This window comes from Rhinoderma darwinii, chromosome 6 (genome assembly GCF_050947455.1).
Source record: "Rhinoderma darwinii isolate aRhiDar2 chromosome 6, aRhiDar2.hap1, whole genome shotgun sequence".
Classification (NCBI taxonomy): domain Eukaryota; kingdom Metazoa; phylum Chordata; class Amphibia; order Anura; family Rhinodermatidae; genus Rhinoderma; species Rhinoderma darwinii.
This window is the reverse complement of record NC_134692.1, coordinates 115,678,915-115,691,911: the sequence shown is the minus strand read 5'-3', so window position 1 is coordinate 115,691,911 and position 12,997 is coordinate 115,678,915. Positions and strand designations below refer to the sequence as shown.

At 41.8% G+C, this 12,997-nt stretch overlaps 1 protein-coding gene across 3 annotated transcripts in view; it reads left to right on the top strand.

Moving 5' to 3' along the window:
* PDXDC1 (pyridoxal dependent decarboxylase domain containing 1) overlaps window positions 1–12,997 on the top strand; it is a 76,376-nt gene that overhangs the window by 36,250 nt on the left and 27,129 nt on the right. For 2 of the 3 annotated variants that reach the window (XM_075830144.1, XM_075830143.1), the window contains exons 3-5: window positions 135–203; window positions 7,846–7,935; window positions 12,130–12,279. In XM_075830144.1, coding sequence (XP_075686259.1) covers window positions 135–203; window positions 7,846–7,935; window positions 12,130–12,279 — 309 coding nt within the window. The remainder of the gene's footprint in view (window positions 1–134; window positions 204–7,845; window positions 7,936–12,129; window positions 12,280–12,997) is intronic. The other variant, XM_075830145.1, reaches the window with a different exon arrangement.

Genomic DNA, 12,997 nt, shown 5'->3' with positions numbered 1-12,997 from the left:
ATAAAGTAATTTATTTGGGCAGTCTAGTGTGGGGGTGTTTTGGGTAAAGTGAAAGGGTCTACCAGATCCTGATTGCTCACCCTCTTTCAGGTTTCCTTCAGGTGTTTAATGCATTTTATGATGTTTATGAATAGGTCGGCAGAAGAAGAGAGAGACCCCAAGAAATACACAAGGAAAGATATTCCTGGACCTCTTCAAGGAAGGTGGGTATTTCTGGTACAGTTGTCATATTACTGTATTGCAGCTGTCTCAATCATAAAAACGGAAAAACATTTACTTTTGTGTGTTTTCTCTCTCTAACGAACCATCGTCCTCAAACGCTCCCTGTCTTTCCTGTCACATTCCACATTCGTTTCTTCTTTCCCAATACCAGGTGACCTCAATTAGATTTGCTTGTAACTGAATCTTTTCTTGGGAGAACTTGATGACAAAAAAGTATTATAACCTTTGCAATACAAGTATCTATAAGGCTGGTTTCACAAATCTACTGTGACCATAATAGAAAAATAGTAGCGTAACGTAATGTCTTGATATGTAGATACTGATATATTGTATATCTACTGAGCTAAGCTATCCCATAAATGCCAGACAAGGCATCTGTGATGACCCATCAAGCTAAAACAGTAAGGTGAATGTAAGCCACAAACGAGCAGTGGGCGGACATCTCTCCCGAAACCCCCAGAAATAAATATACCCGCTAGCGTCGGACAAGCGTTCTATATACTTAATCCTTCCTTCCTTCTTTCCCCACAGCAGTTGGGCTGCCCCCATATACATAGATTGTCAGACTATCCTACCGAGAGAGGAAAATGTAATTCATACAATTACGGCACCGTGCGGCAACAGGATAAATTATGCTCCATTTTTGGTAACAACGTGTTTCCTAAAAGCCCGGATAAAAAAAAAATGTGCTTTGAAAGGGACCCAAGGCAAGGGAGGAAAGGGAATAACTAGGGATTACCAGAATTACATCCCAGAGAGGGATACATAAATCCACCCATAGGACATGAAGGTCTCTCCTTTAAACTTTTAAAGTGGATCTGTCGGCTCTCCTGTCTGTTTTAGTAAATACTTGTATTCCCAATGAAATAACAATACCGTAAGATCTTTTCTTAGAACTCTGCATTGTCATTCCTCTATTATTTTTCCTCGAAATTTGTGAATAAATTGACAACTGGGTGTTACCATTCCCCTTGTCAAAGGGGCGTGTCTCTATTCTAGTAGTTGGTGCTGACTGGGCCAGATTGTGTAGGGACACCCCCACCCCCCAAATAGTATAATCCAGTTGTCCATCCATTCATACATTTCTAGGAAGAATAGCAGAGGAATGGCACAACACAGATTTCTAAGGAAAATGTTCCAGAATTGTTATTTCATGGGGGATACAAGTATTCACTAAAACATAAAGACACATGTCCATCAAGTTCAACCAAGGAATGGGAAAGGGGAAGTAAAAAATTTCTACACATAGGAGCTGATATTTTTTAGTTCTAGGAAATGATCTAACCCTTTTTTGCAGCCATCTACTGTCCCTGCTGTGACGGCTCCTGCGGTGACTATTCCATAGATTCTCAGTTCTCACAGTAAAGAAGGCAGTGCCCCCTTGTTTTTTGAGGTGGTTTTACATGGAACAGGATTTCACCATATTTTTTGTATGTGCCATTCATATATTTATATAAGTTAATCATGTCCCCCCTTAGTCGTCTCTTTTCAAGGCTAAATAGGTTTAGTTCTATTAATCTTTCCTCATAACTTAGATTCTCCATGCCCCAGCTGTTGCTCCGTCTAGGACATATGATGCCTGCAGGTTGTTGGTACCCAGATGTATAACTTTACATTTATCTACATATCATGAGATCCAACAGGTCCTCTTAAACAAAATAAAGGAAACAACCACCATTCTTTTTTGTTTTTACTTTTTCAGCTTGATTTATTTAACAGGAATTTGTTGATGACTAACAATTCCTGTTGCTACTGAGATTGTCAGTTGTCCCGGCTGCTGCTAATGATGGTGTCGATCACGTCGCCAATGTACTTCTACCTAGGATAGAGAGGCAGTTGATCAGTCTAGGCCCCCATGTACTGCAGAGTATTGCGATTTGCATTGGCAGCACTAAAAATTTATTTATTTTGTAATCTGTATATAGTTTGCCTCTTGCATTCCATATTGTTTGATATGCCATCTGCATGGCGTGCTGGGAACTATAATTCACAGTGCTTACCAGGCCCGGATTTTTTATTATTCTGAAAGGACTTGTAAATGTAATAAAGCATTAAAGCGACACACTGTAACCACAAAAAACATTTTAAACATGACTTGGGATATGGAGTTATACTACCTGGTGCCCTACTGTTGTGCCGATCTGCCCCTCTGTTTTGTCCCAACGTGGCTGCAACACTTCTCCGGGTATGTTCACACGCTTAACAAAAAACTTCTGAAAATACGGAGCTGTTTTCAGAGAAAACAGTCTCTAATTTTCAGGCGTTTTTGGAGCTGAATATTAGGCTGTGTTCACACTGAGTTTTTTTGCAGGAGGAAAATTCTGCCTCAATTCCGTTTGGAATTTTGAGGCAGGTTTTGTTCTTCCTGCACGTCGTTTGCCGCGATTTTCACTGCGTTTTTCGCCTGCGGCCATTGAGTGCTACGGGCAAAAAAATCCACGAAATACGCTCCCTCTGCCTCCCATTGATGTCAATGGGAGCTCAGAGGCGTAAACGTGCGAAGATCGGGCATGTCCCTTCTTTCTCCCGTACCACGGTTTTACCGCTCGCAGGAGAAAACCGCCCCCCGCCTCCCATTGAAATCAATGGGAGGCATTTTCGGACGGTTTTTGACGAGTTTTGCGGAGAGGTTTCTGCTCCAAAAAGCTTGTCAAAATACTCAGTGTGAACAGGCCCTTAAGCTTCTTTTAATTTGAGCTTCTTTTGAGGCGTTTTTCATAGTGTTCAATGGAAAATCTGCTCCAAAAAACGCCTCAAGAAGTGACATACACTTTTTACGGAGCGTCTTTTTACGCTCCGTTTTTTAAAACCGGTGTAAAATGACGCACCCGTATGAACTAAACGCGTTTTTTTCCCATTGATTTCAATGGGCAGATGTTTGTAGGCGTTCAGCTTCCATTTTTTTGGCGTTTTTCGAGGCGTAAACGCCCCGAAATACGCCTGAAAACACTGCGTGTGCACATACCCTCAGACTGAGTCTGAGACACGCCTACTGTTTTCGGATTGGCCAGAGCTGCTCACGTTAACAGTTCTGGCCAATCCGAGAACAAAGGGAGTGTCTTCGACTCAATCTGTGAAGCGGCAGAGGGGCGCAACTGGAGGGCACCAGGTGATATAACCCCATATACACTCGCCTATTTATAATTTTTTCCTGGCACCGGATGGTCCCTTTTTAACAGCAGGCACATTTAATCTAGAAGATTTTTACTAACGAGCATACGTATGCATTATTTATTTATAACTTCTTCTTTCCAGAAAGTGGGATTTCCATTAAACAAACTGATGCTTTGAATGCATTCCTAAAAATTGTCCTATTAAAATATCTAATCAGGTTCAGATAAGATGTTGCTATGAAACCGTAATCTCATGTGCGTGTCCGGACCCCGTGGGCATATTCATGAAACGTAAAACCAGCAGCCAAATGTTTACTTTCAAAAGCGCAGTAGAAAAAAGCTGAGTTTAGTTGTCTGCTCTAAGCGGCACCACTTATTTTCTTTGCTTTTGCTATATTTGCGACATCTAAATAAACTAGAATCACATATAATATTTCATAAGCTCAATGGTGCTATGTAAACCTGAACAACCATATTTTTTTATTATTATTGTCCCGTTGCATCTAAAATGAAAACTTTTGAGAACTTTGCAAATGATCCTAATTAAAAATTTCCTACCGGTCTTATGTGTATTCTATGTCCTCATGAGATGGATTTTTACCTTGTTCACCATGCTTTTCTTTTTTTTCAATACACTTTATAGGCGATGTACACCTTTTTGGTAGGCATTTGTTATTTATTAAACCTCTTTTAGGTGCTTACATAAGGTTTTTTTCATGTACTTTTCTGGATTTTTTTTTTTTTTTTTGTTTTTATGATACAGCTTCTATGTATCCTTTACGCTTCATGCACACGACCGTGTGTGCCGTTCGAGTCCCATCCCTGATTCGAGGAAAGATAGGACATGTTCTGTCTTTTCTCGGATTGGAGACTCGGACCATTTTTCACGGACCCGATTCACCCGCTAAAGGGTGCCACTCGGATGCCATCGAAAACGGCCCGAGTGGCACAACGGTCATGTGCAAGAGACCTTATACATACAAGCTGTATGGTTCGCTATCTGCCTATTAAGTCAGCCGAGCCGTCAGTCCAGCTGAACTAAAGAAACCATATGATAGCAAACGTTATAGCTTTTATGTATAGAAGATATATAGAAGCTGTATCGTAAAAAGTAAAAAAAAAGATTTTTAATGTACATTCAAAAATAGTTTTAAGCACCTACAACACAGTTTAAAAAAATAATAATAATAAAAAAAATAATGCCTACAATAGTACATAGCCATAAACCTCCTTTGAACACTCTTATGATACCACGCAATACTCCTGGATTGCAATGTATTATACCTGTTCATGTAACATTGCCTCAGGCAGGGTTTAATATATGACAGACCTAAGGGCTTTCGTTAGGCCCCTGGCTGCCAAGGCAAGCCATCAACACCCAACTGTAAAACCACTTTGGTGCCGCGGTTGCTATTGCTGATGGCTACGCCATTCTTGCACTATAATGGTCCGGTATGTTGCGGGAAGGTAATCGTGGTTCCGAAATCCATACTATGAAGAAACCTTTCCTAAATAACACTTCCATAGTTACATGGTTAGTACGGCTGAATAAAGACACATGTCTATCAAGTTCAACCAAGGGATGGGAAAAGGGAAGGGAAAAATTTCTTAAGTTTCACTTAAAGGGAATGTGTTGCCAGCAAAACATGTTTTTTTTTTTTTAGTTAAACAATTAGTGTGTAGGTGATTAAACATTGTTCTAATTATTATTTTTTTTTTTCACGAGTCAGAAAATATTATAAATTGGATTCTAATTTATAATATTTTCCATTGCTGGTCACTAGATGGAGCCATTCCCAAAATTGCAGCATTGCATGTGGTAAAGCAACCACATTGTTTTATGCTGCAAAATTGGGTAAAAAACCCTCGCTCTAGTGAGCTCTCAGCATCCCCCCTCCTTTATCCTGGCTAGTGCCGGGAGAAACGAGGGGTTTGAACGGTCTAACCTCCTACACTGTGTGTCGCCATTTTTTGAGCTAACACACAGTGTAGAAGGTTTACATACAGTAGTAAACACACACTGAAACACGAACATACATTGAAATAACTTACCTGCTCCAGTCGCCGCCGCTCCCTCCGGTCCGTCCGCTCCGTCTGCTGCCGCTGCTCCATGTGCACAAGTCCGGAAGCCACGACCGGAAGTAGTAATATTACTGTCCGGCCGCGACTTCCGGTCCACAGGAAAATGGCGCCGGACGGCGCGCATTTCAAATTGAACTGTGTGGGAGCGGCGCATGCGCCGTTCCCACACAGCGGCGTACACGATAGTGGATGGAACGGGCCCCGTTCGCAGTCCCTATGGGACTGGAGCTGCCGTATTCCATGTCTGTATGTGTCGTTAATCGACACATACAGAAATGGAAAAAAAAATGGCAGCCCCCATAGGGAAGAAAAAGTGTAAAAATAAAAAAAAAGTAACACACAAACACACAAATTAATCCAAACGTTTTTAATAAAGCACTAACATCTTTAACATATTAAAAAAAAAATTGTGGTGACACTGTTCCTTTAAAGTACCGTAATAAATTTCTTTGGTCAGTTCCTATTATATACTCCACACAAGTTTACAGAATTATCACCTGGTGTATTCTGTACATTGGAAACACAAACTCTACTTATTAATATCCTCATATGCGAAGTGGACACTGGGAAATAGGCGTTAGAGGACCTGTCGCCTCTCCTGACATGTCTAAGTAAGTAAATGCTTGTAATTCCCAGAAAATAACCATTCTTTTCTTAGTACTCTGGTTGTATCTTTCCCCCTGTAATTTCTCCTAGAAATTTATGAATAAATTGACAACTGGTTACCAGTTGGGGGTGTGTCCCTACACAGTCTGACACTGTCCAATCAGTGCTCAGTCTCACGCCTTTTCACAAAGAGAACGGTATTACCCTGTTGTCAATGTATTCATTTTTTTTTAAGAGAAATAATGGCCCAACGTTACAATGACAGGTACTAAGAAAAAAATGCTCCAGATTTTTCTATCTCATGAGGAATATAATGTCAGGAGAGCTCTTTAAAGACCGCAGATACCATCTAATTGTTCCTGGCATCAAAGCCATCAAGCCAACAATAGAAGGGTCATTTCAAATGGATCAGTAGTTTCCTTATTGTTTGGGAGATTATAAATCCAGATGAGAAATGAATGTGTGCTTGTGTAATCTCTACAGAATGTGTTGGCAGGTTGTCCGGTTAGTTATTGTACATCAAGTAGACTCTTGAAACTTTGACGTGACCAACACGATATCCACTTGGTTTGGGGCTTTGTGTAATCTAGTTTGCTGTGTGTGATGGACCAGAGGCGAGCGAGAACTACCGTACTTATTTTATTTGACAAACCTCTGATCTATAACAGGCAGTCTGAAGTCATACAAGCTGATGATGTTTTCCTTGCACTGGATGGATGTGCGCTATTGTGTACAGATTATTTTTATTCACTTTATTACGCATAAATAAAAATGTATGTATATTTTTCTTTTTTAAGGGTGACCATTCTCTTTCTCTAAATAGGGACAAAATTCCTTACGGTTTTAATTCTTTGTCTTGATAGTAATCAGAGCTCTATTTTAGTTTGCCTGTATGGGGGGGAAGTGAACAGCGTTCCTACTCCTAGTTTTCTGGTGTAAAAATATCGCAAGGGTACCAAAATTCGTAAAAATTTCGACTTGTGAGCCGTTTCCCCCATTCTTGTCACATTTAAGAAGAGTGTAGTAGCAGAGTTGTTGTGGCCACCCTCGGCCAAAAAGCATTGATTATTATTTACAGCAGAAACTGGCTTTAATTATAGCAGAAATCTACACCAGCTCCTGGCTGGTGTAGATTTAATTCGGTATCCCACACACCGCAGAAGATGTGACAAATTTGAGTTGTGTTCCTCGTAATAAATTTGTTGTATTTTACGGCAGCTTGGTTTTTTTTCAATTAAAACTTGTGCAGCCTTAAAAGGGCTGTCCTGTCATAAGAACTTGATAGCCTATCCTCAGTATATCCTCATCAATATCTGATCGGTGGGGGTCCGATTCCCAGCACCCCTGCCGACCAGCTGTTTTTAATGGGCCGGGGCTCTCGTTTGAGTTCTACTCCCCCTTCGTTATGGTCATTTCTTGTATTGTGAAACGCTGACACACTTGGGTGCCGCAGCCCATTCAAAACAGCTGATCGGACCCCCACCGATAAGAAATGTATGGCCTATCCTCAGGATAGACCATCAATATCTGATGACTGGAGTTAAATTAGAACGTTTTGGCTTCCAGTAGTTGCCACAGGAGGGAGCTTAGTGAATACGATTTATACATCTTAATATTAAAACCGTATGCAGTGAGTTCCCACTACCGGTGGCTACAGGATGCCAGAATCTTTTTTTTCATTTCTTTTCTGTAGGGGATATGGAGCTCTGTATCTGAAAGATTGAGGTTTGACCACTATAAAGATATATTAAGAAATTAATCTGCAAAAAATGTTGGACCTGAAAACGACATGATTTCTTTATTATTTTTTTTCCTGTATCAGTGGTCAAAACATGGTGAGCATTCTCCAGCTTGTGCAGACCCTTATGAATGAAGATGATGATGATGAAGAAGAGTCGTCATGTTCTATTCGGTAAGTGTCCTTCTATCATACTGAATAAGAATTATATGGTTTGTTTACACAATTACTTTTCAAATTTGGGTGCTGGTCAAGACTTATGTATGTCTCATTTGTTTTTTTTCTCAGCAAAGCTAATATCTGCCATTTGTCATCATAGAAACCTAAATTTCTTTATTTTAGCAATAATATCTAGATGTTTTAAATCTTCCCCAATTGTATAGTCCCGTAGAAAGTGTTGCTGCTATGTAGATGATAATCCAACACTTATAGTATTACATGGTGACTGTTCACATAACATGGATGGGCCAGGTCTGCCAGAGCGGGAGCTTCTGTTACTCCGTGGCTCTTCACTTTTACTTATGGAGGGGGAACCCAAACAGGGATTTCCTTTATAATGTCCATATTCCCTAATGAGGCATATAGACACTGGTTGTCCTAATTGGACAAACCCTTAAAATCTTATTTTTAAAACTGCCTCTAGGCACAATGGTCTTAAGGTGCACATACACATTAGGCTGGGTTCACACATGCTTTGTGTCATTCTGTTCTGCTCTGTTAGAGGAGCAGAACAAGGGGATAACGGAACCAACAGTTGCCGACGGAACCAATTTACTTTAATAGGTTCCGTCGGGTTGTCCGTGATTTTACCGGACACCATAGCGCAGCACGCTGCACTATTGTCTCTGGTAATCCCTGCCAGATCTGCGATGGGGGCCCCTAATGCAGCCTCCTACACAGATGTGAACGAAGCCTTAGATTAATGTCGTCCGAATCCGACGATATTGGCGGGGACTGGACTATCGTTTAATGTTTATGGGGGTGTCCTGACTCTCCACCGACCCCAGATGTCAGGAAAAAGAAGCTTCAGGCATGTTGGACATGCTCAATGCTATATTCTTATGGGAGATAAGCCACTGCCAGAGGTAAATTTTTCTACTCTCATCACTGATATGCATGCTCTGCTGAGCATTCATTTGTATGGCGGGAGGGGGGGGGGGTTCGAGAAGGAATATCGGTCAGCCGAACAAGCGTTTATCCGACAGCTCAGAGGCCACCTTTAAATAGGAGAAATCCATGGTGGAATAACTTCGCTATGTCTGAACAAAGTGTACGTTCAAAATGTGGAAGACCCATCTGTCTATGTCTAGATCTCTATCTTTCTTGAATGCTGAGATTTGATCACTTGTTACAGGCCTAAAGACTGCATACCAGGTGCACTCTTGTCAGGGAGACCTTACGTGAATCCAGATCCCCCCAAATACATTTAATATTTATTGCTTGTTTGTGCATATATGTTGTGACATCTGTGTTTTGTGGTTTAAATTGCACTTGCGTTGTACTAGGAATGTTATTCAGTGTGTCCTTCACAGATACGTCATAGGATATATAAAAGTATTTCTGCATAGCTTTTTTCTTCGAGCATACTTGTGCAGGACATAGGTACGCTCTCCTCGTGGGCCAGGTACACATAGGGCGTATATGTTGCATAAAACTACACAGCGTATACGTCCTGGAACCTGCAGGGAACTCTGCCCGAAAAACCGTACCAAATTGTGGTGCAGTTTTTTTGTGCAGAATCTCCGCTGCGGAAATACTTACCCTGTTTTCGTATTGACACGTCCCTCTGTTCTGAGTGCAGCCTGGCCTGCTGGGATGACGCTGCAGCCCATGTGACCGCTGCAGCCATTGATTGCCATCCCAGGCCGGGCTGCACTTGGAACAGCGGAACGCTAGGACAGCGCCTGGGGGTAAGTATTAAACTTTTTTTTTTACCGTTTTTTTTGTAAACCCCAAAAATTATTTTTATTTGCGATTTTTCCACTACAACAATTGCAACGTTGGTCTATTTGTTGCAGGTTTTACCTCCCCATTGAATTCAATGAGGAGGTAAAACCTGCAACAGAAGAGCAGCGATTACACATTAATGCAGCGGTCTAAAAAACCGCACCGCAGGTCAATTTCTAAGCGGTTTCTCGTCAGATTTTTTCCGCTGTTGCCACAGTGATACGCTTCAGATTTTCCACAATGAATTTCTTTGCGGAAAATCCGCAGTGTTTACACTGTGTGTCCCTATCCATAAAGCGTGCTTGGGCAGCTGCTCACTTTAAATTTGCACTAGTTTAGATAACTCTTCCCCGATGTTTGCAGTAAGGCCTCATGCACACTTCAGACACCGTTTTATCGGCTGTTTTTGACGGATCTGTGTGTCCGTTTTTGTTTCCGTGTGCACTCCGTTTCCATTCCGTGTTTCCGTTTTACACGGACGTTGTGCTTCCGTTTGGCTTCCGTTTCAAAAACGGAAGGTAAACTTAATTTGAACTTGTCACGTCCCAGGAAACACCCATAGAAAGGTTACAAGAAGCTTTCAGAGCATAGAGAACAGTTTGAGATTACTCTGCTGGGCTTGCTTTGTTTTTTTGGCATTTTTGGAGTGAAATGTGTGCACTTATTTTGTGACGCTGGGCACTAGTTCCCTGCTGCCATCTGTGCGTCAAAAGCTCCTTGGCAAGTTCCTCCCACGCGGTGTCCTTTTTATAGCGGTCGTGGTAGCATTCTGCCCGCGTATCCCACAGTTCTGGGTGATCGTGCACCAATGCTATGAGTCTCTCCACATCCATCTTCAGGAATGAATGTGTACTGTAGTCTGAGTCTGTGAACTTTGGCTCACCCAGCTGTGTCTATGGCAATGGATCCGTCAAAAACGGACAGCACACAGAAGCCTTCCGTGTGCCATCCGTTTTTTTTGACTGACCCATTGACTTCTATGGGCCACACGGTCACTGAATCACTGACCAAAGTAGGACATGCTCTACTTTTGACAGAACGGAACAACGGATTCGTTTAAATAACTGAAGTGTGCATGGGCCCATTGAAATGAATGGGTTCAGGGTGCGGTCAGTGACAAAAACGGATAGCACCCTCAAGGAAAAGACTGAAGTGGGCATGAGGCCTCAGGCCTCGTGCACACTTCAGACACCGTTTTCACGGTCGTTTTTGACGGATCCGTGTGCCCGTTTTAGCGGCCGTGTGCACTCTGTTTCCGAGCGCCGAGCATGGTACTGTCCAGGGTGCTGAAAGAGTTAATGGGCTGCACTAATCGGTGGTAACTCTTTCAGCACCCTGGACAGTACATGCTCGGCGCTCGGAAAATAAAATTTTAATGAAATAAAAAAAAAAATAAGTTCATACTTACTTTCCTCCTGTCCGGCCTCCAGCGATGACGTTTCATCCATGTCACCGCTGCAGCCAATCACAGGCTGTAGAGGCGGTCACGCACGTCAGGATGACGTCAGAAGGCCGGCCACCAAGGATGACTCTTCATCCCACGTGACGGCCTCTGCAGCCAATCAGAGGCTGCCGCGTCAGAAAGGAAGGTCGGACTGGAGGAAGAAGAGGGACTCGTCACCAAGACAACCACCGGGTACGTATGAACTGCTTTTTTATTTTTATCAGCAGCCTCTTCTCTCTATCAGTGATTGATAGAGACAAGTGGCTGCCGATTAGTTTTAATATTTCTGTAATGTATTTCTGCCCGCCCGGCCGTTGCCTTCCATGTGCCTTCAGTTTTTTTGACGGTCCCATTGACTTGCGGTCACGGAATCTTGGACCAAAGTAGGACATGCTAGCACCCTGAAGAAAAAAACTGAAGTGGGCATGAGGTCTAAGGGAACAAAAAGTGACACAACAAGAGGTCTGTAGAGATTTGCAGTGAAATCACTTCATCCTCAAAAAGGAATTAAAATTGTAAGAGATTCCATCCATTGCTTCCTGTTGTGCTTAACTTTGTCCTCTTCTCCGTCTGCCCGTCTGGATTAGGACGGTGTTTTCAGCATAAATCTGTTCTTTTAACATGTTCGGCTGCCACAGTTTTCAGATGGCATGGAATTGCTTTGTAATCCCATCCATTATTAGATTTATGTGTCAGATTTGCAGAGCTTATGCGCCACTCTTGTCCTCGTGGACTTGTAATAGGTCAAGTGGTAATGATATATTTGCTGGAGCTCACAAATGTCAGTCAATGACTCATCAACTTATGCTCTATATTGTTATAGTATCAGCCAGGGATAAAAGGAATGTCACACATCAGGCCGGGGCCTTTGACTCGCTTGCTTTTCTAGTTAGATGCCGGAGTTTAATGTGTTTTTATAGCTCCTAAATTGTTTCCGGGATGTAATAAATGTGCTTGTAATTTTATATTTTTTTCAGTAGAATTCAGAATGTGGGGGAGCAAGGTCACATGGCTTTGCTGGGTCATAGTCTGGCAGCATACATCTCCGTTCTGGACAAAGACAGACTCCGAAAATTGACCACAAGAATTCTTTCGGACGCTACTCTGTGGCTTTGTAGACTATTCAGGTAATTGTAACATCAAGATCATTTATATGAATATTAGACAATACTCTATCGATTTCAAGCTGAAAAACTATTGTATATTTACTACTTTCCCAGAGTTAGGCCAATATAAGGCTCTGTTCACACTAGTGTCCATGGCTTCCATTTGTAAAGGAGCCATGACAACTATGCTGGTTATATTTTCACACAGATGCTGGCTAGTCCCGACGATCCCTTTTTACTTTAATAGGGACAGTAGGGATACTTGTATTTTTGAAAGCAAGAAGAGCACTGCAGACTGCTCTATTGTTGCGCATCAAAAAATGCCAGAGACCAATTAAAACCCCTAAACACAAGTGTGAACAGACCCTTAGAGTTAATTAACTTGAAGTGGTGTTACAATAAAGCTAGGGCTCCACGGTGAGTTTTGGTCACACGGCGGTTGTGGTAAAATAATGCATAACTATGACCCTAAAATTTCCCTACGGGTAACATGATATGAGATGTAATATGGGGTATACTTACTTGTTAAGACATGTATCTTTTTGTTTGTTGAAAAATGCAATAAAAAATTTAAATAAAATAAATAAAAAATAATTTCTCTACGGGGTTAAAATTTGTCGATCAGAAGAATCTCTACATGGTCAGATGTTTTACTCTGAGTCGACTGCGCTATTGATTCCGTCGGAAAAACAGAAATCTTCCGGAATGGTGACGAATGGAAACCATTAGCGATGTTTCC